This window comes from Aotus nancymaae, unplaced genomic scaffold (assembly GCF_030222135.1).
Source record: "Aotus nancymaae isolate 86718 unplaced genomic scaffold, 86718_ANA_hifiasm-v0.15.2.pri h1tg000036l, whole genome shotgun sequence".
NCBI lineage: Eukaryota > Metazoa > Chordata > Mammalia > Primates > Aotidae > Aotus > Aotus nancymaae.
This window is the reverse complement of record NW_026988450.1, coordinates 80,897,339-80,923,029: the sequence shown is the minus strand read 5'-3', so window position 1 is coordinate 80,923,029 and position 25,691 is coordinate 80,897,339. Positions and strand designations below refer to the sequence as shown.

Genomic DNA, 25,691 nt, shown 5'->3' with positions numbered 1-25,691 from the left:
TTAATGTTGTTGTAATTAAGAATTATAAAGAAAAATGAAAAATTAAAAGAAATATACTACTATCCAAATATTATTTCAGTAGTTTTATATCTTGGCACTGATCTTAATGTTATAATACACCATAGGGTGACTAAGGAATCACTACTTATTAAAAACAAACATCCATAATAGCCAATAAATTTAGTTTTTACAACCTGTAATTTTATGACAAACCAAATTGGCTCAGTGTCCCACTTTAAAAAAAGAAAGTTTTAAGGCAATAATACTGATGTCGTTTCATAAGCATCTGATCAACCAGAATAACAAAATAATTGTTTTAAAGCAAAAAAAAAAGAGAGACTTTTGTTTAAGCAGGTATATACCAAACAATGTTCCCAACATTCTAATCAATCTATGTAGTAACCAAGAAATCACACCACTGAATGCTTAAAAGAACACTTTATTTATATATACATGTGGGAACACACAAAGCCACTTCCTGATCAAAAGCATTTTCATTTTAAATTGCATTTACATGTTAATTAGAGGAAATCTGCTTGCTAATCATTTCATAATTAAATTTTTGAAAACCAGATAATTTAAAACAATCACATTTATTTCTTCATAATTTTTTTAATGTGTTGGATATACATTTCTAGAGCATTAAACATTTACACTTGACTGAAGCTGACCAGGTTATTTCAACACATTTCAGAATGACAGTTTTCACTGCATGGTTTGAACAAATACGTAGCATATTTCCATATTAGACATTTTCACAGACTACTTTCAATTTCTTAAAAATAATTGTAGGTCCAGGTGCTGAAAATCCCAAATAACAGCAGAATATAAAGGAAAATATTTTAAATTTCTAAAGGCACCTTTCTTTCCAGTATTTCAGAAAACACAGCCAACAAATGGAATTGTGGTTTTACCTCCACCCAAGATTCTCCTTCCAATGCTTACCGTCCATTCTTGCTTTGAGCAGTGACAAAGCATACAATACACTGCTTCCACCATATGACTCAGAAAGCCCTACCTGAAACAGCCTACAGAGTGTCAGGTAAGCGCCTTTTAAAGGAAAATGAATGACTATGATTTGTAGAAGGAAAGAAGAAGATAAGAACTCAATGTAAAATTTTATATTAAAAATTTTTAACTTTCTAAATGACATTATATACCAGGAAAAACAAAACAAAATTTTTTTTAAAAAGGCACTTACCTCACTTCCCATAGACTGGTTACACGATCCAGCTGGGTCGATAGGACAACACCAGCTTAGTGGATGCTGGGATTTCACCTGGAACAGAAACTAGTGACCTATAACTTTAGCAGGTCTAAAACCAAAGAAGCAAAAATCAAGTGTATAATTTATTTTACAGTCTAAGCTGCTTTTTCTTGCTGCTATTTGGGGCTATCAGCACATAACCCTACAATTAGTTCATATAAAAATGTATCTATGTATAAATATATTTTGATCAATCATCATTCAAGAAGATATCCCTTTGGGTAGCCAGGAATACCGAACACTCTTACCTGCCCCTTAGCATCCTCGGGCATGGCTTTAATATGCATTCTTTTTAAACAACGAATTACTCCATCATAAAACTGAACTGTAAATGTTCCTGAAACAGGAGCAAGTCAGAATCATTAGAAAATATAATTCAATTTTACAGCAACACTTGAAATCTAACAAGTAATGATCTGTATAAATAAATGCTTTGGAATGCAAAAACTACAAACATATACTCCTGTTAAAGACTCCATCAAGTTTAAGTTTACTTTCTCCATCCCTCTAGAAACAACTCTGAATTCCTGTTTCCCTTCAAAAGTACACAAATTAAGCCTTGATAAGTTAGTTCCATGTAACTGTGATTTTTACTAAGGACTTCGATAATTTATTTTGCAATATTTCAAATGCTTAGACTCGTAACATAGCTGACAAAAGTAAAAATTATTACTTACAAAAATATATACTATTTCCATAGGAATTACCATTTGCTCTCTTTGAATGTTTCTTTCAAAAGAAGGAATACAGAGAAGGAGCTGATATACAAAAAAAGATCATTTGCCCTGGAAAGGATTATTCCTTGGGCAATAATAACAAACTGAAAGAATTATACATTTCCAGACATTAAAGCTAGAAAATACTTTACAAATCATCTAGATAAAAGTCCTCATATGTAGCTCAGAACACTGAACTCTAGAGGAAGGCTAAGTGCTACACCCAATGGCATTCACCTAAGCGACAGCACAGCCACAAACAATACTTCTGATCTCATCTAGTCATCCATGTCTTTCCTACAAACTCATCCTACTTTAAGGACTCAAGATTTTGTCTATTATGAAGCATATTCACTTTTTGTTACAGACCCCATGCTTTCAAGTCAATATAAGTCAGTACTATTAGAAGATATAAATTATGTATAATGTTATACTTAAGGAAATTCAAAGGTTTTTCTGTCATTTCCTAGATAAAAGTTCTTCTACCATCTCCCAAATGAAGGCAGAGTCCCATTTTAAGTAAACAGATACTTGGCTTTTATAAAATAATTATAAACAAGAAATGTGACAATCATTACTAATGTCTTTGGAGTTGGCACCAAAGAGAGTCATATATATGTGCAAAGAATTTTTTTTTGTACTTTGAATAACACCATTTGATTTTATATCTTTATAATCAGCATAATGTTGAATTTCACAGATATAAAGATCTAAATTCAAGTTATGCAAGCAATGAATTAGGTGAATAGCAAGGATGTAAAGACCCGGAAATATTTTGAGAATGTCAAACTCTATGTACACCTTGCACTCCCCTCTTCCCTGCAACTTTCCAACTTCCTTCTTCAATACAGCATTCTAGAAAAACTCAGCATGCACACCATACCATATGGGCATTAATAACTCTCTGTCTTTGCCTGTGCTATTTCCTCTGTTGTGATGCCTTCCTCCTTTCCTTTTGTCTATCTAAACCCGAGTCCACTCTTCAAGGACCATCCCCAAGATGAAAACTTTCCCGATGACTCCAGTACACATTGACTGGCCCCTTTTCTTCACTTCTATATGCTGTATTACAAATGCCTAAATGTTGACAATTGTTCATTTTGTTTTGCTCTTACACTGAATGGACAGCTTCTTTTGCCCTTCTGATTTTTGTCAAGGTGGGGAGGGGGCAGGCATATCCACCATGTGGGACATAAAGAGATCACAAAATTAATACCTTTCAGAAAACAAATAGTATCTGCCAATATTTCAATATGTGTTCACTGAAACTACTCTTGAAATGGCAGGGATCACAATCAGTATCATCACTCCTTCACTAATATAAGCTTAATTTTCTATATTAAATGCTTGTAGATGAAAGGGATAGGATAAAGAATGACAGTGGTTTTGTTCTGAGTATGTGTGGCGTGTGTGTACTTGCATCTGCACACACACAGGAACTTTAAGCATGGGAGGAAGGTCCCAAAGCTCTTAGAAACTGTTACCAATTAATGTAGAGGGCAATGACTGTTTAATTTTACTTTGTTTGGGGTACCTCCTATTATCCAACAGAATAGATTTTACTTCTTCCTTTACTTCCACAAATTGTTACTGACTGTGTACTGTGTGCTAGGCTCTGGACTAGACACTCAGGAGCCAATGTGAATAAGACTTGGGAATGTAAGCTCCATAACATGGCTCCACAGACGTGTAAGTGCACAGGGAAATACAGGCCCCACTAGAAAAGGAGAAATAGCCTGCACACCTAACAACTGAGATGTCTCTTACATCTATCTGCAGGAGTAACCAGTGGTAAGAAAACTATAGCCATACTCATGGTTTCAATTCATTAAAACAATACATTGGATTAAGGTCTTTATAAAGTTATATCATGATTTCTAGCTAGACTACTATGACTTATTTTTTCACACCTAACATTCCTTAATATATCTCTGCTTTCCTCTTCTATCTTCTCTTAGTTCCTATTTTCTCTCAAGTTTGTTGTTAGATTAAATGCTCAGTTTAAATCTCTTCCATGGCACCTAACACCTCCAAATAAAATTCAAATTCTTCAGCAAGATTACATGACACTTCATATACCAATATTTGCCTCTCTCTCCAACCTGTACTCCAGCTATTCTATCACCTTTAAAGGAATCCATCATTCTAAACAACCTGCAGTTCCTTAAAATGAGATGGCATGCCTCTCCCACTTCTATTATTTTCCATAGATTTCTTCCACCAGAAAAGCCCTCTGATGATTCTTTAGCTAACTTAGTTGTCTTTCAAGACTCAGTTTAAAGGAAAGTCCCCTTACTTAGATCAAATGCCCTTCTTGCCAAGAAGCTGTCACTCAATGTTTGTTTCTTTAGTAATAACAATGAATAGAGAAATCCCCCTTATCCGCGATTTCACTTTCCACAGTTGCAGTCAACCGCGGTCTGAAAAGGAGTGAGTACAGCACAGTAAGATATTTTGCAAGAGAGAGGTGAGAGAGAGAGAGGAAGGAAGAAAGAGAGACCATATTCACAAAACTTTTATTACAATATATTGTTGATTATTCTATTTTATTATTAGTTATTGTTGTTAACCTCTTACTATGCCTAATTTATAAATTAAACTTTATCATTCATATACATGTACAGTATAGGGAAACACCCAGTATATATGGAGTTCAGTAGTTTCCAAAGTTTCAGGTACCCACTTGGGGTCTTGGGATGTATCCCCTGTGGATAAGGGAGGACTATTATAAGTGGTCAAGTTTAACAAATAACTGTAGTAGAAAATTAATGTATTACTGACTTAAAAAAATACTTGCAAGTATTCCATAACTTTTTAAATAAGAAATTAAAAAAATACATATTCAGGTATGTTTTCAATAATAATTTAATTATTAATTCTCACAACTTTCCAAATTAATCAGCATATGTATTATGTTTTAAATTAATTATCTGTCCGATAGATTTCCCGGTCTTATGCAACGCTAACACACCTAATATCTGTGTTATTTTCAGCATTTTTGATTACTTAAGTAACTTTGGCTCAGTATCTAATATTCTAAAAAATGTTCACAAAAAGCTACTAGAAAAATTAACTCAATTATCTATAGAAATTAATGATAGGAGAGCAGGGAGATACACAATAAAGGAAATCCTCTAATTGGTAAAAAGTCCATACTCTTTCCTCAGAAAATAGCCCATATGTTTCACTTGTGAATTAAACTGATTTGAATTCCCTAAATCTTTAACCTTTTCTCACACTCTGGTTAGATGCTCATAAATGTAATTTGGTCACAAACTAGAAACACAGAAGTAGAATAAATGCATATAAGCCTGTGAACTGAAAGTTGAAAAATTTTAACCAACTATTTTCATCTACTAATTTAAATACTACTTAGGTAGCAAATCATGTGGCATTTTATTCTCAACAACATATAACAAATTAAATGCTCCCCAAAAAAGAATACTTGCAGAAAATTTGTTCAGTAAAATATAAAACAAAGAAAAGTTATACATGATTACATAACATACACTAATTAAAATTTAAAATATAGTGAAATTTTACTATTAATCTAATTTTAAGTCTCAGATCATTTCAAACACATACCTTCTTTGTTAATTGCTTCAATCTTGGCAGGGTAATAGCGACAGTCTGTCCAACGAGCCAGAACTTCTTCTCCAGCTTTAAAATCCTATTTTAAACAACTTTTAAGATCAATTCCATGTATATTAAATAAGCACTTCCTTAACAAAAACAGGCTTTTGTAAAATTTAACAGAATCCTTTTAAAATATGTCATTAAATAGCCAGCAAAACTAGCAAACAGAAAAAACCTGCTACTTACAAAGAAATCTTCCTCATCTTTTAGCCCTTCTTTTCTTAGAGCTGGTCTCTCAAGGGGTCGTAATCTATTGCTATCCCAGTAAATCCACTCATCATAACGATGACTCCAGCGCTCAAAATGGACCAACATCTTGCCCTCCTCATAGTCGATTTTTTCAATTCGTGATGGATACCTCAAAAATCAAAACACTTCATATCAAGAGAAAATCTTTATATTTGTTTATACAAAGTATTATAGAGATAGCTGAAATGTTGCTTACCATCAAAACCATGAACAATATGTCAGTATTTTAAAACTAACCAAAAAAGTCTCATTTATTGTCTTTTTAAATGATAGTCTTCAAGATCTCAATAAACTCCTTGATACACTCCCAGTACAAATATAAATGACTGCATTCTTTTGTGAAGTAATGTGGTAACATACATCAAGAACCTTAAACATATTCCTACTTTTTGACCCAACAATTCCAATTCTGGAACTGTATACAGAAAACATTATTTATAATAATAAATAAAGTGGAAACCGTCTAAATATATGGTTGGAAAAACTAAAGACTGTCTAGAGCTATACAAACAATATTTCACTGAATGAAATATAGTCACTGAATGTGGTGTTTACAAAGAATTTACAATATGGGGAAAGTGTAAAAAACAGGCACTATATTTAGCAGAAATATAAATATGTAAGTTTTGTCTAGTAAAAAGTACATCAGCACGTACACTGTCTTTATATGACATAAGCTCAATTTATTCTTATTTTTCTGTGTTTACCAATATTTTATAAACAGCATCAATGATGGTAAGGAAAGGCTCAGTAAAACCTTAAATTTAAAAATATAAAATATTTCATTGTTCTGTCCTCACATGTGACAATTCTATAATCCCAAAACAGGAATTAGTTAACTTGAATTTTTTTACAAGGAAAATTGCTTCGTCATTTTTAATGTACTGTATTAAAATGTTGACAGATGACTTAATTTTTTTTAAGTATGATTAAGTAACATTCAGAACTCAATAGCAGCACATGGTAGATGATTCAGCCATACAGTTTATCCCATATTCTTGCTAGCTTTTGCTAAATTCAGAATCTTTGTTTTCCCTGCAGAAAACTACCTTTAAATATAAAGTACAATGGACTTTATATAACTTTGAAATGTTGGAACTGATTACTATATACGTTACAGCTCAGTCACACTACTCAGTTTTTTAGACATTTCAAGGATCATTCTCTAGTAGAGCTTCTTCCTTGACATTCAACCCCACTCTGATCTAATGATATTAAGCTACTTGGATTTTCCTCAAACATACGTTGCTCTGTGTCAAGCATTCGTGCTGTTCTAGATTCTATTCTTTCAGTAGAGCCCTAAACCGCCCTTCCCTTCCTTTGTACACAAATCATTGCAAACTTGGTGAAACACAGAAAAGTGCTTGTGTGAAGGCTTTCCTGACTCCCATGCTGCTGAGCTGTACGTCATCTCGCACAGGTTCTCAAACTGGGTGCTGCAGAACATTTCTATCTCTTGGGACACTGATATATGTAGCACCAAAAAAAAAAAAGGGTCTTGTTGTCAAATAAGCTAGGGAATTAATGAATTTAAAAAGTTAGGCTGCGTTCTTTATTGAAAGACTTCTTGGTGCTGTCAATGAGATGGAGATAAAGCATTCAGTGTTACCAGATTCAAAGTAATTATATAGCCCCTTTTATCATGAAAATGTATTAATATTTCTGGAGATAGCAGACAGCTAAGGAAAATGAGATTAGAAATGCTACTTTGGCCTGTGAGCTTCTGGAGATAACTGAGTCATGTTCACTTTTATAGCCCCCAGCATCCAGCTCTATAACAGGACACATAACTGCTACTAAGGGAATGTTTGCAGGAGTAAGAAGCAGCTTTAAAGAAAGGCAATTTGCTCATTTCTTCAGAGCTAAGAAGGCAATTGACCCAATTATAACCTTGTTAGAGCTCAGTCTTTTGAGGGGAGTAAGTATAGGTGAGGGAAGACCTGTATTAAAGAAAGGCACAAAAACAAGAAAACTTAAGAGATGAACATACTTCCTGAGGTGGACATACCTGCCCCACCCACTTAGAATCAATGCTATAACACTTGTCTTTTGCAGTGTTGCTCTGGTTTTTATGTTGTACTGGTTTTTAAAACATAAAAATTGCCAATGGCATTATGAAAAACATAGAACAAGGTTGTTCTTTATTTTTCAACATTCACTAGTCACTAAAGTACTATAAAGAGATCTTCTCTCAATTATAAAAATTGATAAATTTCTCTCAAAACATAAAAGCCTCTAATTTCATGTGCTTAATTTGTCCTACATTTACATTTTGAATAAAAAAATAAGAAGTTTATTCTTTAGGTTCCTTCAAATCCTAAATGTATACAACTCTATATATTTGAAACATTTCTCAAAGTGAGAATAGTCCACAGTAACAAGGTTAAACACATCTTTATTTTCACAACATGATTCAATTCAGTAAAGAATCAGCATCTAAGGGATTTTGAATAATTTAAATCTGGATTGCATTTTAAAGTGATTTATGTTTTTTCTAAAATATTTAACATTCTTCTGGCTGAGATGCCTGATGCAACAACAAAACGACAATTATGTTTTGGGGATCCTTTTTAAGATAAGTCATAGCATTCCATACTCTCTACATAAATAACTAGTAATTGATACTTACATTTGGGATGAAGGCCAAGAATTAAATAAGTAACACAGATACCCACAATTATTCTCTATTTTAGTTTTTATAATATTCACTAATCAAATTTTTAATCTTAAAGGCACAGAAATATTAACATTATAAAAATGTCCAAATTTCTGTTTATGCATTAGACATTTATTTGAATATCCAGTAACACTAAGGCACTTGCTAGGCACTGTTGGTACATAAAAAAGAAACAACTCGGCTGGGCGCAGGGGCTCACTCCTGTAATCCCAGCACTTTGGGAGGCTGAGGCAGGCAGATCACCTGAGGTCAGGAGTTCGAGACCAGTCTGACCAACATGTAGAAACTCCTTCTCTACTAAAAATACAAAATTAGCCAGGCATGGTGGTGCATGCCTATAATCCCTGCTACTCAGGAGGCTGAGGCAGGAGAATCACTTGAACCCAAGAGGTGGAGGTTACGGTGAGCCAAGGTCACACCACTGCACTCCAACCTGGGCAACAAGAGCGAAACTCCCCCCATCTCAACCAAAAAAAAAAAAAAAGAGGAAGTAACTCCACAACTCCTATCACTGATGGGCTTAGCTTAGGGTCAGAATAGGAGAAAGAGAGAAGAGACAGAATATTTACTATCACATGTATGTCAGGCTCTGTGTTCTTTACTTATTGAGTGCTGACTGTTTTTCTGTATGTTTTCTCATTTGATCTTGGTAATCATCAAAGGTATAGAAGACATAGTGTACATTTAACAGATGAAAACCTGTCCAAGAATATACATATTGCAGACAGTATTATAAACTGAGACTAAGTGGCACAAAAGTCTATACTCTATGCCAAAAGGAGAAATGGGATAAGGCTTACATCTAAGTGATTATATCATGCATAGTAAAACTGGTAAGTGTATACAAAAACTGTATGTAAGAAGCTTTAATAGTACATAGAAAATCTTGGAATTTACTAAAGGTTCTTGGGAGACATTATTTATGTTGGACTTGCTAGGGGACTTCTAGAATATGGACTTCATGAGCACAAACAAAGTGTATACACAGAGTATAATTCATTTACTCAACGTTCACTTACTTAAAACCATCACATGACTTTGAGTTAGGCCAGCAACCATGGGGGATTTCAAGATAAGTAGGATGTGGTTATTTGTCCTCAAAGACCTCATGTTCAGAGATTGGAGGAGTATTTTAAAAAAAGAGTAATAGTCCTTCCAGTTAGACTACATGGTAAGAAGTAAAGCAGGAAAAGGAGAATACTAAGACATGAGATGGGACTTGTTAGCTTAGTTGAAACTTGAAGGGCCTGAAATAGCAACCTAATGAAATGATCCTTTATTCTACAGATAACAGGGAGTAACTTAAAGTTTGTACTTAATTTGGTTACCAGTTACACCTCAGAGGAAAAAAAAATCGTAACATCGAGATATTAGTAATACATGTAAAATGCAGTAAACGGCAATTTAACATATAGCTTTGCACAGTGAAATTATTTCTAGCAGATGGCTCATGGTAATCATGTTTTGATACATACAGTGAAGGAAAAATGCTGTTGAACACAAACGTATTCACAAATTCCTTTGTATACTCAACTACAACAATATTATTTTGATGCACTATTTATGTTTTATTCTAATTAACTGTGAATTGAACATACGATTTTTCTAATTGAATTTGGAAGGCGTAGTGTTAATGTTTTTTGTTTTGTCATTTTTTTAAAGGTTGAGTCATAGGAAGCTGTTAAATTATAGTGATTAGGCTGAATCCCAGACATTTATGAGTAAATTAGGAAAAGATTCAAGAAGTGGAAGACTGAGGTTCTAGAGTTTAAAGAGTCAGAGATAAGATGCCAATAACAATGATTAGAGATAAACAGGAAAGAAAACAACCATAGCTGGCATCTCTCAAGGGTTCAACAGAAAGAGATGAAGAGAAGGCAATCTCAATAAAAGTAGGATTTCTCAGTGCCAAAATTCCACATAGAGCTTACTTACCCCTTATACACTACTGCAATATATCCTAAAATTTCTGCTATGTTCCTTCCCTAATTTCACTTTAAAATTCATGCATTGTTTAAATGTTTTCTACTTGCGTAGAAAATAATCACCTCCACTGCTGAGTCTACCTCACTCTCTCTCGTATGTCCTATATACTTGAATCCTAGAAAAGAGTTTACCCTCAGAAAACAAGAAAAATAATCCACCCTAAAATGAATTCTTTGTTGTTTATTCACTTAATGAAAACGAAGAGCATTCCAAAAGAGAAAAGACTTTAAAATGATTCTTGCTAAATTTAACAGGATTTTCAAATATGCAATTCTGTTCATCTCAACTGATTTCTTGAGACTTTTTCTGAATTAGTGTGGGACCCTTTTGGATCAAAGTCCTCTAATGGTCAAGTCAAACTGTAGCCATCACTAGAGTAGAGCAAGGCCATCACCAAGAATAAATTTTTTTTCACCTTCTCTGAACTCCTATAGCATTTGACTGCATTATCTGATATGCTGTCATTTTAACACTATGACTTGTACAAATGTCTTCAGAGAGTGGCAGTATCTACAGAGTCTGGACTAACACCATAATCTAATAAGAACAGAAATTGACCAAAGAAGTTAGCTCTACTGTAAATATATTTTATCAGTTCCCTGTTGTATCAACTCTTAGGTGTTATCAAAACATAAATGTTTTGTTTATGATTTATTTTTACATATTTTACAGAAACCTAAAATGGGAATTATTACTAGTGAATTCTTATCCTGGCTCACACTGTTAACTGTTTTACATGGGCAGATCTGGACTCACACACTAGATCAGGAGATTGTGAATTCCCTGAGGCTGCATGCAAAATGCTATGTTCTTGGTGTAGATGTATATGGGTATTCTTTTGAGGTGAGAATTCCCAGGTTTAATCAGATTTTCAAAGTGGTCCACATTCACAAAAACAAAAGCTTTTGGACGATAAGATCCTTCATTAACTCAAACTCTCAGAGCTTCATTATCCTAGGATAAAAGAGGGAAGCTAATGGTGGGCATGCAGCTATGCCAAAAATATAATCTGATGGATTAATTTTTAAAATTTCTTTGCATTCAACATAAAAACACCAAAACAATTAAACATCATTTGCATTTAAGGAGTTCATTCTGATTTGTCTTCTAGTTTGAAATATATATCCAGATGTTTATCCGTATTGATAAAGAAAGTCAACCATGAGAAAAGGACAAGGGAAATTAACTGATATAACCCAGAATTTCCTGCACTTAAATCAAAATACAGAGTTGTTAACTATCTCAATGACAGGTTGCAATCCACCGAGCAGGGCCAGAATATGCTGCCAAATGCCCTAAAGACCATGAGAATTCACTTAAAGATTTGAGATTTAACTAATCATTTGAATAAGCACCATATCAATCAAAACAGCAACATATTTTTATAAACGGCCTCAATAAGTCAATCAAATTATGTATTTTAAAGTCATTTTCTTGTTTATAGTGATCAGCCAATAGGATTTGTAATTCATGTAAATTTAGAAATTGACAGTTCCTCATTCGTTTCATTTAATCGACAAAGAAAAAGAGAATCAAATAACTTAACACAACTCAACATAAAGTAATAGGTAATATAATAAAGACATTATGCTAGCATACAGAAAGAGTATCGGAACAAGGATGTTCTCTTGGACAAGGCAGTTCTTTACATTATAAAGGATAGTATGTATGAAATACACCTAAAACATAACTTAAGCATAACCAAAATATTAGCAGAATCCTGGGATCTAGGATTAACAATTCAAAATAGTTTTGTGGATAAGAACAACTACAACTATGGTAGTCATGAAAAATGACTAAAAGATTAGAAGAACTAGAAACAGAAGGGTAAGAACTGTCTTACATCTAATTATTAGTAAGAGGATTATTTGCCAAATAACAAAAATTAACACAAAATGTAACCCAAAGTAAACAAAATATTCTTGTAACCTAGTAACCCTTTAACATTTTTAGCTTCCTGGAAGCACTTTAAATTTACATTAAGTTTTAAAATTTTTCAAAAATGTTTTCTCATTCACCCATTGATTATAACTACAGTAACGATATCACCTACTACAATTACAGTATTTTAAATTCAGCACTTCCAAATACTGCATGTTCATTTGCTCCACACTTTAAAAACAATGCGCTAAAACAAAATTCTCTTAATTAATTCAAACTCAATATTCCAAAATCCAATGTTAATACAAAATAGTCTAAAATTTCAAATTATTCAGATGATAGCTTATGGGTCAAAATCATGTCTTCTCTAACACTGAAGTATAAGAACCTCATCACATTAATTCTTAGGCCTTCTTTTGAGACCTATTGATCCCCACAGTACACATCTGGCACCAGCTGATAGTTCACCCTGCTTCCTACTTGTCTACAACTTTTACAACAAAAAGAAGAAAGCTACGTCTTCTCTTTTAGAATCTTGTGGCAAGTACTTTGCAAATTAATGTTTCATTTCCAGATCACTGTATTTAAATTCCAATTCCTCTCTCCTCCCACCCCACAGCACCTGAATCCTGGCATGCCTGTATTCACTCACACTGCCAGTTCTAACCAAATCAAAATACCTGTATCTTAGCCTTTGTACTCACTACCTTCTCCCACCACATGAATCCATTAGACCATGGAGAATTTATTTCCTACTCCATAAAACATGCTCTTCCTATCATGAGTATTTGACTCAAAGTTTAGGCACTTCATACAGTTTTTTCAAGCTACTGCAACTAAACTTTTGTTACTTAATTGTGCTAGCAAAACTCAAAATCTAACAGGTTACAATCACCCAGTTCTATTTCTTAACATTTAGCACTTTGAGAAGTTTTTACTACAGATAGTCATATTTGTTTATATGCCTACTGATTAACGCCTGATGAATTTACATCAATTTCTATTCCATTTGACTCTACCTTCCTAAAATAATGAATGTTCATGTCATTGTTATGATTAAAACTAATGTTTAAGTACCTACCATGTGGCATACAACATGCATTATTTTGTTTAAATCCTCAAAGAACCTTTTAAGTGTGGTACTACTACTCTTCCCAGTTTTTAATGGCAAGTCATGGAGGCTCTGAAAGATTCAGTAACTTGCTCATGTTAAAAAAGGTAATGAATGATGGATCCTTGAACTGAGGTGTTCCTGTTCATAAAGACTATGCCTTCAATCATTACAGATTCTGCGTCTTGCAACTGATGATTTTCAGTTTTTATTACATTTATGGCAGTGTTTCAATATAGGAGGCTCCTACCAAAGCTGTATTTAAAACAGATAAAACAATACAAAAATCAAATTATTTTATCTGTTTATTCTTAAAATTTTAATTTTAATCTCTGTTTCATATACTAGCAACATGCCTAAAGCTAGTTTTTGTTAAGACGAAAGAGTATGGAAAATAATTGTACAAAATAAACATTCTCCATGCACAAAATGACTAAGCAAAGATAAAAGGCTCCTCTGTTTTGTTATCAAAACTACTCAAAGGGCACTACATCTCAACGATGCCTAAGTATGAAAGATCACATTATTAAAATAAAACAACTGGAGAAAAGAAAGTAGCTTAACTTTTATCATGTTTGAAACTCACACATTTTAAAATTAAGAGATAGGAAATCTAGGATATGATACGTTACAGAACTAAGGAAAACACAAAGTGACTTTTAAAATAAATTAAATTTGCTAATCAAGGTTAACAAATATCTTATGCTTAGTATTCAATCCAAAACTCACAATGCAGTTGCCATAATTTTCTGCAACGGTAACTAGGTTATTTCAAGACATCCCAAAACATTTGTGTTCATCTTTTTTAAACCCAACAAAATTCAATAAACTTTGCTGGGCACCTTTTATGAGTAAGTTACCATGTTAAGGCTTTGCAGATATACCATTTCATTTAAGTAGCTTATACTTCAGTACCCTAGCTTATCATGATATACCAGAAATACATTTATTGCTAATTCATGGTAACTTCTTTTGGCAATAAGAAAACAGACTTTCAAGACACTCTGAATATTAAGTAAATATTTTTATTCTTCCTTCAACTTTACTGCAACAATTCTCTCAAAGTTGAGGTAATTATAATTACTGAAATAACATAATACTTGCATACCAATTTCTAATTTAATAAGAATATTCTTACGTATTAATGACCTGTAGCAAGAAACGACAGGGAGTGGTCAACAGTTCTTCAAAATATAAAGTTACAGTAAAAATACTAAAAAACTGGGACCTTTATGAAGAACAGAACTAAGCCGTCTTTTCAATACCCCGTTAATTTCTTTTAAAAATTGTACTACTGATATTCAAAACTTAAAATTAAAACTAGTATTTTCTCCCTCAGCTTAAAAGAAATCACTTAAAACCAAAATTAAAAACACAAGCATCTGCAGATGCCATTTCTGTCTACTCAGCAAAACTAGAATTGCAAAACATTCTTTTTAGTAGAGTTAACTACCACAACAGATAAACTGTTTTCCAGCTAGTGGCTTTAATCAACCCCCAACTAAAAACTAAACCATTATCTAATGTGATGTGGCAGGGTGGAATCTCATAATACATAATAACATTCAGCAGGAATTATGTAACAAATAGGGAGTTGGATGTGTGTGATATGTGATAGCTGGACTTCAATCAAATGTCAGATAAGCAAATAAAACAGTCTTTTCTCTTGTTCCAACCCTTGCCATTATATGATCACACACACATAAAGCACAGCACAGTAAGCCTGAGATTCCTGGACTTTACCCCCATTATGAATGTATGAAGGACGCTAAGAAATCATCAGCTTGGAGATTTGATTCTAAAGTAAACTCAGGAGGAATGCTCTCTAGGACAGATAAACTTGAAATTTACCTACCTTGCTCAAGCCCTCTAATTCCAATGAAAAAGAGTGGCATAGGCTTGCTGGACTTTCAGGGCCCTTCCAAATGCCAGACGTACACTCACTACTACAATTGCTCAGAAACTAAGATGATCCATGAACACTGAGCCCACTTAGTTAACTGAGGCTCAAAGCTTTAGGAAATCTATGTGAGACAATGGGTTGTAGTGGAGAGATCACTATATTGGGAGTCAAAAGGTTTCATGCCCAATATAGTTATACCTCAAATAGCTGAACCTCTAGATTTTTTTCCAAATTATATTCAGTTTTCTATATTTTTCTCATTTTCTCCTCTAGTAGCCAGCAGTTTTGAACTACCTATGACTTTCTATCTTACCTTTGCCTCAAATCTGTGTTATTTACCCATCTAAAAATATGATTTAAAAAAATCTGTCATCCCTGAATAGCTAAAAATCGATAAAAAGAAACTTGAGTTTGGAATTGAACTGCACCTGAAAGATCATCTACAATGTAAGACATTCATTTTAAGGACATTAAAGCAGAGAAATACCTCTGCAAAATCACATAGTTCATGGCAAAATAGCACTTAAAACCCGTATTTTATGACTTCTAGTTTAATTTATTGTTTCCAATACTTTTGTTTTTCAAAAAAAACTAGGATAAGCAGAAAAAGCTTATAAATCAGAAAAAGTTCTATAAAAAATAAATTAATTTTAAAAAAAAAAAAGGAAGAACACTAGAGCAAGAACAACCTAAAACCAGGTGTATTCTTTGTCTCTATTTCTAATCATGCTTTTCACACTTTTGGAGAGGTACAAAGGAAGCTTTCTTATATTTATTTAGTATTGTTCAAAGAAATTTATGGGGCTTTCTTTTTTGGAAATTTTAAAAGTTAAAGAAGTAAAATGTTTGTGCACTGGTACACTGCTTGATAATTAAACTGGATGATTCACTTTGACCTTAAGATTCAAAACCTGTGACTATCTAAATGTAAATTATCTAAGAACTTTTAAACAAATTACAGATTTCAACTGAATTCTCTGCAAGAAGGGTCCTTAACCTGGAGATCATGTATAAGTTTTCTATAAACTGATGACCACAGTATATAATTCATTTATTTTAGTGTACATATACAACTATAACTGTACATTTTTTCTGAGTCTCCAGCTGGCATTGGTTTTCAAAGGTAGTGACTCAAAATAATAATCATTACTTTCGATGTTTAGACAAACTTAAAGAATCCCAAATTACAAAAAGACAAAAACTGCATGCATTTTAATATTAGTAAAAGAACCTCTATTTTTAAAGTATTCACCTAATGTTCCTACAATACTATATTTGATCTACATGCTACATTTCAGAAACATTCTCCTACTCTAAATACAAACTATACAACTTATCTCTAGTAGTGTTTTCCTTTGAATAGTTAAATCTAATTAGAAAAAAAGTAACTTTTTATTCAGAAAATATGTATTTTTATTTAGATTAAAAAGTATTTGTACTTGCTACAATGTAAATTTCCTTAATTCTCCTATCCTGTCATGAACATCTTAAAACTCACATTTGCAAATGTTCTGTACAGTTCAAAAACCTCAAATGTGTGAAAACAGCATTTGCCAATTCAAATTTATACTGTTCTATTAAACTCTGATACTTGGAGAAATCTCCATATTTTTTAATCTTACATTTTCCATTTTTTTAGATCCAGAAGAGAATTAAATAGAAATGTTCCAAAATAGTCAGAGGAGCATAACTCATCTGAATGTTTTAAACTGACTCTATATTTCAAATTTATTTTAAGATTAACAGCAGAGCATATTATTTAATCTCTTGTGTTTCTGTAACAATCATTTACTGTACAATAACTATTTTAATTTCAATCAGAAAACAGGAGTTAAATCAGTAGTCAACACCAGTGTGATTTTATCACTTTTCTTACTAAACAATATTCAGAATGATCAGATGCTTTAGTATTTGCAAGCAAATTTCGTAAAACTCTGTGGAAACATGAGGATTTTATTAACACTTCAAAGAGACTGCCTACAACCTCAGAAGGACGAGACAGACAGAAGGACTTCTTGAGCCCATGAGTTCGAGACCAAGCTGAGCAACTTGGAGACCCCTTTCTCTACAAAAAAAAAAAAGAAAATCAGCAGGTACTATGGCATCTGCCTGCAGTTCAACTACTTGGGAGGCTGAAGCAGCAGGATGGCTTAAGCCCTGGGATGTAAAGGCTGCAGGCTGCAGTGAATCATGATCTCATGACTACATTGCAGCCTGGGTGACAGTAAGACCCTGTCTCAAAAAAAAAAAAAAAAGGAAAAAAGATCATCAGCTTGTTGCAGTGATGTTTTGCCTTCTATGATTTCAAGCCATTCTCCTATCAACTAAAGCTACATCAAAAAACTCAATCACTTAACTCTTCAGATCCCCAAAGATTTACTTTTCTATTCTCCCTCTCCCCTTGCGTTTACCTCAATGCTTTATGATTATGTGCCAATCTGCAGAATTTAAAGCAGCACATAAATTTATTTGAACCTTAAAACCAGCCTCTAAATAAAAGTCAGTAACACTGCTTCCATTTTCCTGCTAAGAAAACCAAGTTAAAGGACCTACCCATATGTACAGGATTAGTAACAGTCTGAATTTAAACCCACCAGCCTACAGTGTCTCCAACATAACCTCAACTCTGAACTTCCTCCTTCCCCAAATATACTTCTGTATCAACACACCTATACTCATTTTTATTCTTATACGATGTTACTACCTTCGAGAGGTTATAAAACTCAATATCAAGGTTTGGATGTACAGAGTTTGGTATGAAAAATATGATTAAAAAAAGATAAAAAATGATTGACTATGTTAGCTGTAAACATTAGCATGTTAAAGTCTTTATGCAAATGATTGAAAAAGTTAAAAGAAAAGGCCGGGCACAGTGGCTCATGCCTGTAATCCCAGCACTTTGGGAGGCCGAGGCAGATCATAAGGTCAAGAGATCAAGACCATTTGGCCAACGTGGTGAAACCCCGTCTCTACTAAAAATACAAAAACTAGCTGGGATTGGTGGCACGCACCTGTAGTGTCAGCTACCCGGGAGGCTGAGGCAGGAGAATTGCTTGAATCCAGGAGGCGGATGTTGCAGTGAGCCGAGATCATGCCACTGCACTCCGGCCTGGCAACAGAGTGAGACTCCCCATCAAAAAAACAAAACAAAACAAAAAAAAGTTAAAAGAAAATGTTTTAAAAATATTGCAAAGCTATAATATTTTAAAAAATAAAACAGCCCACACTACTCAGGAGTTAGGTTTGGTCAGTGTAGGAGAGACCCAAGTATCAAAAAGCAAATACTGACTGACCTCCCGGTGGCTTCTCAGGGTCTGCATTCATTAGCACTGGCAAATAAACCGCCAGTATAGTTACAGTTACTTTGAAAATAAAAATAAATCACTACTTAAAAAGGTACAATGTATTTTCAAGGATAAGGCATCTTTTTGATCTTTAAGAATTATGTAATATGGTTTCTTCAAGCTATAATTCCAGAGAAACAGACTGAGTCTTCCTATTAAATCAAATCTACCTAAAGCTAAAAGTGAGAGCTTAACTTCAGATTATTTCCACCTACTAAATTTAGAATTTATCCTTTTATGTCTAGACACATACCAAAAACTATTTTCCTTTTATAAATATGAGAAACCAGCTGGGAGTGTACTTTGGGAGGCTGAGGTGGGGAGATCATTTGAGCCCAGGAATTCCAGACCAGCCTGGGCAATACAGTGACACTTCATCTCTACAAAAAAAGTTTTGTTTTTTTTTTCAAATTAGCCCAGACTTGTGGTGCCCACCTATAGTTCCAGTTATTCAAGAGGCTGAGGTGAGAGGATAGCTTGAGCCCAGGAGCTAGAGGCTGTAGTGAGCCAAGATCATGCCACTGCACTCCAGCCTGGGCAACAGAGCAAGACTCTGTCTCAAAAAAAAAAAGCAAGAAAAACTAATAGGCATTTTGGTTTCTTCACTAGCACCATTTTCCTTTTGCACTTCTCTCCAAAAGGTAATTTATCAACATATGATAAGTTAGTTTCTAATTCTTATTGTAAATGTTTTGAGTATAGAGACAGTAAGCAAGATTTGCATTCCTGCTCCTCCCTATCCAATGCCTATAATAGTTGAAACTACATTTATCTCAAAGATGACTCAATACTTTTCAAAGAGAATTGAATAAATTTGGAAGACTAAGCATTCAATATGGATGCAAAAAATAGAATATGAAAGAAGGGAAAGAGAGAAGAGTGGGGGAAGAGGCAGAAAAGAATTTCCGTATATTTTCAATGATTAACTATAATATTTTGCTTCTCACAAGAATGTCAGTTTCTCGTCAATCAAATAATCCTATAATTTTACTTAATATTAATGCAAAAATTTATAGAATTTCCATAAAATATAAAATGATCATTTACATATGGAATAAAATGAACAATTAAGTTTATAATCCCATTTAGAAATAAAATCTGTTAAGAGCACTAATCTCATAAAACTTTTGTGTCCCATATAAAATTCAATACATCTCATTAATTAAATAGTTGTCCAATAGCAAACCACCTAAATCTAAGGGGCACCCAAGCCTAACTAGTTCTTGAAACTACTGTAGTTAATAAGCAAAATCACAATAAGAAAATTATTTTTGTCAATTACCTAGAATACATATATACAATATTCTTAATTCTTTTTTAATTAAGGAACCACCTGAAACAGAGTACCAAAATCTTTATATAAATGAGCTTATGAAAATAAAACTGCTAACAAGTGTCAGTGATGATATGCAGTTATTCTGGCTAATGCTTATTTCCATTAAAGAGACTATTATTACCAAGGTCATTAAAACTAAATGTAAGTTTTATCAGTGAGTACATTTGCATGACACTATCTAGTAAGCACATAGGAATTTTGTGGCAAGAAGATACAACTTTCATTTGTTCTCTGAAATCCCAAGTACTCTAAAAACAAAGAATACTCTCAAGGTACATTCAAGCATGGTTTCTTTTTGTTCTTTTCTTTTGTTTGAGACGGTGGAGACTTGCTCTGTGGCTCACCCAGGCTACAGCGCAATGGTGTGATCTTGGCTCACTGCAACCTCTGCCTCCCAGGTTCAAGCAATTTTCCTGCCTCAGCCTCCCGAGTAGCTGAGATTACAGGCGCCTGCCACCATGCCTGGCTAATTCTTGTATTTTTTAGTAAAGACAGGGTTTCACCATGTTGTTTAGGCTGGTCTCGAACTCCTGACCTCAGGTGATCCACCCACCTTAGCCTCCCAAAGTGCTGAGATTACAGGCGTGAGCCACTGCGCCTGGCCTCAAGCAAGGTTTTAAGAGTTCTTTTTTGTAGTCTTTTGAACTACTGGATCATAAATTTAATAGCTCCTAAGTTAGAAAATGTTTCATTACCAAAATATCTCAGTAATATCAAAGTTATATTACTATCCCTGAAAATTACTGACAGAACTAATTAACTATGCGTTTCTCCAAAACTGGAAGCTAGTTCAACTGCAACACTGTCAGGTGGGAAGCCTAAGAGAATATATTAATATGAATTAAATAATTCACAAAGCCAGTAACTTAAAAATCCATAAACCACTTGAGGGTAACATTGAAGAAGTAACAAGTATTATTTCTTATACTCTTGTATCACACAGAGATTCAACAGTATGCCTTTGGAGTAAAAAGTTTCTCTTGGTCAAATGTGAACCAAGATAGCCAACTGCTGCCTCAACTAGCATTTTTTGTTGCATAGACTAATGCTGAGGTTCTCAACAGGAGCATTTTTTGCTGCCACTCGCCCTCATTCCAGCTGTCATCTGGCAATGTCTGGAGATAATTTGACTGTCACTACAAGGAGAGATGCTACTGTCTAATTCCCAGGTGCTTCCCAAACACCTCCTGGGAACTATCATGTACATTCTCCACCTACTGACAGTGACAATTAACCTCCTCATCTCAAATTGTAGCTTCAAACTGTCCTAAAGCGGGGCTCAAGACAAGAGGCCATTAAGCTGGGGTCAGAGATACATGCCAACCTCTAACACCAGATGTTAAGAGAGAGAAACACCAGCTTGGTCTATACAGTCAAATATCATGACCAAACAAGATTTGTCTGCCTGCCATTGCCAACTCAGGAAGTTGACTTAATGCAAATCAATCAAAAGTAAATCTACAAAATGCCCGCTATGGTTTTAAATGAGAAAATATTTAAAAGTCTGGGAGAGTCCAGGAACTGCTAAACCAGAGCTTGCATCAAAATAAATGGGCTTCAGGAGGAGCAAAGGCAGCATTTCTCCCAGAAGTGGAAACCCTCTAATGTCCCTCTCAGGTTAAGAACCTGAGAATGGCAACAAAAAGACATCTGCCAAGACAGCAGAACAAAGTGTCAGTTAAGCCAAATGAGGAACACACTCCTTAGGAGAAAGGAGAATCACCCTAATTCCTACTCTGGCCCAGGGACCCCTATGTGTGGCTTACCCTTCTCTCCTTTCCAGATGGTAGTTTTGTACCAATTCTTCCACTTTTCATAACCACTGTATAAAGGATACAATGGGAGGTGTTTTAATTTAGCACTTACCACAATGGCCAGAATAGGGGGAGACACACAAGTTCTGAAAGGACAGCCTATTTTGCAATGAAGACAGTAACAACCTGCCTTTAGGTTATGGTCCTCCAGGGAAAATAGAAAGTTAAGTGTGATTTTGGTTTTAGGTGGGATAACGAATAGTGGAGATGTTTTTGAAAGTGTTCACTATAAAAAAATGCTTTGCTATGTTCTCACTCATAAGTGGGTGTTGAACAATGAGAACACATGAACACAGGGAGGGGAACATCACACACTGGGGTCTGTTGGGAGTTGGGGGCTAGGGGAGGGATTGCAAGGGGTGGGGAGACTGGGGAGGGATAACATTAGGAGAAATACCTAATGTAGATGACGGTGGGGGATGGAGGCAGCAAACCACCATGGCATCTGTATACCTATGTAACACTCCTGCAAAATCTGCACATGTACCCCGGCACTTAAAGTAAAATAAATTTTTAAAAATCCTATGCTAACCATTAATATACTCTGTAGTTTGAAAGACTACCACTGACAGACCAAAAATACAGATTTAAATCAAAATTTATCCAAAACTTAAGAAGTTGGTTCTCCGGATTACTCCTCTCTCCACTTCCACCAATACAACTCATGTGAGGTATACAGGGGTACTGACACTCTCCATAAAACTCACACGCCAGACAATTATTTTCATTTCTCAAACACTGAAAATGATTGTACTAAATAACTGACTAAAAATAGTTTTTAAATGCTAAACCTACAAAGCCTAAAGAGTAGGACTAAAAAACAACGTACATGTGTAATCAAAATGTGAATACACTGATGTTTCCGCTACCATCAGTGGAATTCACTGTCTTAATTAACATATGTAAGGCTACAGATATTGTGCTTTAGGTGAAAGTTCTATATTTTCCATACCATTTTTGTAAGTAGTCCAGTGCCTCCAAACGAGCACCAATCTCAAAAGTGATTCCAGGGCGATTTGGGGGCTTTTTACTCATCTTGAGATCCTATTCTTCAGTATTCTCTTTTCACTACCTCAAGAGAAAGAAAAAAGTTAGATTCCAATGCAGAAAATGCATAGGAAGTAGAGTATAAGGGAACAGGTAAAATTAAAATTAAACAGAATTTCTAAAACAATACATTAGAAGATAAAATACTTGCCAAATTTTTAAGAAATGTGAAGGATTACCAAAATCTCTAATATAAAGTACTGTGCAACCTGCAATCTTGATAATGACTTAAGAAAGACAACAAAGAAAACTATCTGAAAAGAATGAATACATGGGCTGTTAAAACTTGTTAATAGCTAAAAACACTTTATATTTTAGCTTGAAGCTACCCAAGAAAATTCTCCACAGGGACAGCTGAAAATGCTTTCCTGCCTTTGAAAAATTAAGATGGCTGAGTGTTCTGGAATATGACTATCGAAATTCCTGAGAACAAAATCAAGTTTTTAATTTCAACAAATATTTGTTGAGTGCCTCATAATACGAAACACTAGATAAGGCCCTACAGCACACAAAGATGGAGGAAACAGTAGACACACTCCTCTGCCAGTGAAGATACCACTAATTCCTCCTGGGATTAGGAGTTTTCATTATCCATCATCTCATACCTTGGTAGCACATAATTCAATAATTTAATATATAGTGTTACAAAAGAAATTGCTTTCTTATACTCATATTCAACAAGCAATAAAAACATGCTTTTGTTAACTATTTCTACTATATTTCAAATACAGACAGTGTCCACATTGATAATAAAAGTGGTTGTAATGCAAGAACAAAAACTGCAAAGGAGTACCTATGTATGTCTAGATCATTCACATGCAAACTACTATACTTTGGGCCACACTGGCCACCGAGCACATTTGAGGTGGCCTCTTTTTCACTAATGGGTATATGAGGAATATGAATACATTTTGAGACAGCCTAGTCAAAACATAACTCATAATTAGGAATGTAAGTTGATTGTTATCAGGGGCAAGGAGAGATCCCTAAGATGTTCTTTGATATAAGATCACTAATGACTATCTCCCTACAGTTTATAAAGAAAAAAAGAAACACACACGATTGTCATTTTTTATAATGGTTTGGCCACAATTCATAACAGACAGAACAGCAAACATAAAATTTCAACTGCTCCTTCTTTTCTCTTTGAAAGAATCTGATAGGTAAGGGGAAAAATAGCACCAACACTGGCCATGAAAATATGCGAACTCAAACTTGAATACTCATGGTTGGAGAGGGAGAGTGCATATCCTCCTGGCATGGCATGAGCAAATATTAATGCATTAAAAAGTTAACAGGGAGCTTGGCCAGGGTGTAGTTGATGCAAAAGAACAAATGTATGAATATTTTTAATAGAGGTCTTGTCAGTCCGCAACATGTAAGGCAGTTACTTAAAATGTTTGTGTAGAAATCGAATCAACCTTTTCTGCTGTCTGTCACAGGAAGAATACAGTAAGGGGTGGTTCACCAGGTACACTAACATCGTCCAGGATCAAACTTAGAGCTCATAATTAAGTGATGGACTGAATAAGTATAATCCCCCAGTGACAGGGAGGAAGGACCAGAATAACCAAGATTTTCCTTTGTCTTAGGGTCGAAGAGGGAAAGATGAAGGGGGATTTGAATTAAGGAACTTTTTTTAGAAAGCAAGACAGTCTACTGGGAGTAAAACTTGAAGCAAAAAGAAGGCAGAGAGCACAGAGAGGAGTAAAAACAGAAAGGAAAGGGGTAAAGATTGGCAAGAAATAGGACAGTGGAAGTTTTGGGAGATGACAAGTGAGAAGGAAGAAGAAATGAGCAAGAAGACACAGAGACGGTCAATGTAAAGCAATGGTCAGAGAATGACCGCGAGGCCAAAAATGGTGAGGAGGTGAGGCCAGACAGGGAGGGGGCGGTAAGACACAAGCGGGAAAGGCTGAGACCGGGCTAGCAGGGAGCTGGAGAAGCCTCCAGGTTTGACAGTCGTCCGGCCCTCGGCAGGGGGGAAGGAAGGGAGGGGAAGAGGGAGCGGCGGCGCCCAGACAATAGGGCCGGCGAGTTACGGGGAGGGAGGCGGGAGGGGAGCGGGCCGGAGAGAGACACCAGAATGGGGGCGTCCCGGGCGGCCCGGCGGGGGCCAGGCGGACTCCAGGCCCAGCCGCCGCCGCCTCTTACCGACTCGGCCTCCTCTCTGCACAGCAGCCGGGCCGTCCGGGGCAGAGCTGGGGCACGAGAAGGGCGGCCAGCCCGGGCCTCTGCCTCCGCCTCCGCCCAGGCAGCGGCCGGGGAGGGAGCAGGAGCGGAGCGAGTTGGGGCCGCAGCGCCGGAATGGCCCAAGGTTTCGCAGGAGGGAGCTGGGTCCGAGCCCTCAAGCTCGCTCTGGGTCCACTGCCATCGCCGCTGCCACCGCCGCCGCCTCCGCCGCCGGCCAGCCCTGACGCGACGCCGGGCCCCGGCGACGTCAGCCGCCCGCGACGTGCCGGAAGCGGGCCTGGCCTTGTCACGTGACTCGCGAGGGTTGGGCCCGGGCTGCGCAGCCGATTGGCGGGACGCCGTGGGAGGCGGGGCTTTGCGGTCGTTAGCCGACTGCTAGCGGGCGGGGCCCTGGTTAGCGAAGGAAGGAACGGGAGCTCTTGGTGCCAACTGGTAGTTGTGAAGTGTTTGACCTTTGAGATTTGAGGACGAAGGGCATTGCTTGTTATTCTTGATTCTCTAGGAACCACGTCCCCAAAACCCTCTACCCAG

At 35.6% G+C, this 25,691-nt stretch overlaps 1 protein-coding gene across 12 annotated transcripts in view; it reads right to left on the bottom strand.

Annotated features, from left to right (window-relative positions):
• PHF20L1 (PHD finger protein 20 like 1) overlaps positions 1-25,382 on the bottom strand; it is a 75,585-nt gene extending 50,203 nt beyond the window's left edge. For 3 of the 12 annotated variants that reach the window (XR_010345636.1, XM_012462012.3, XM_064384605.1), the window contains exons 1-6: positions 25,122-25,139; positions 22,873-22,992; positions 5,806-5,977; positions 5,569-5,653; positions 1,516-1,604; positions 1,202-1,291 (exon numbers count right to left, since the gene is read on the bottom strand). Coding sequence is in view for 11 of the 12 variants with exons in the window: in XM_012462012.3 (XP_012317435.3) it covers positions 1,202-1,291; positions 1,516-1,604; positions 5,569-5,653; positions 5,806-5,977; positions 22,873-22,955 (519 nt within the window). In the remaining variant the exon portion in view is untranslated. Of the gene's footprint in view, positions 1-1,201; positions 1,292-1,515; positions 1,605-5,568; positions 5,654-5,805; positions 5,978-18,437; positions 18,566-22,872; positions 22,993-25,121 lie in introns of those variants that run through there. The other 9 variants (XM_064384607.1, XM_064384608.1, XM_012462017.3 and 6 more) reach the window with 8 other exon arrangements.
• Positions 25,383-25,691: the final 309 nt, after the last annotated feature.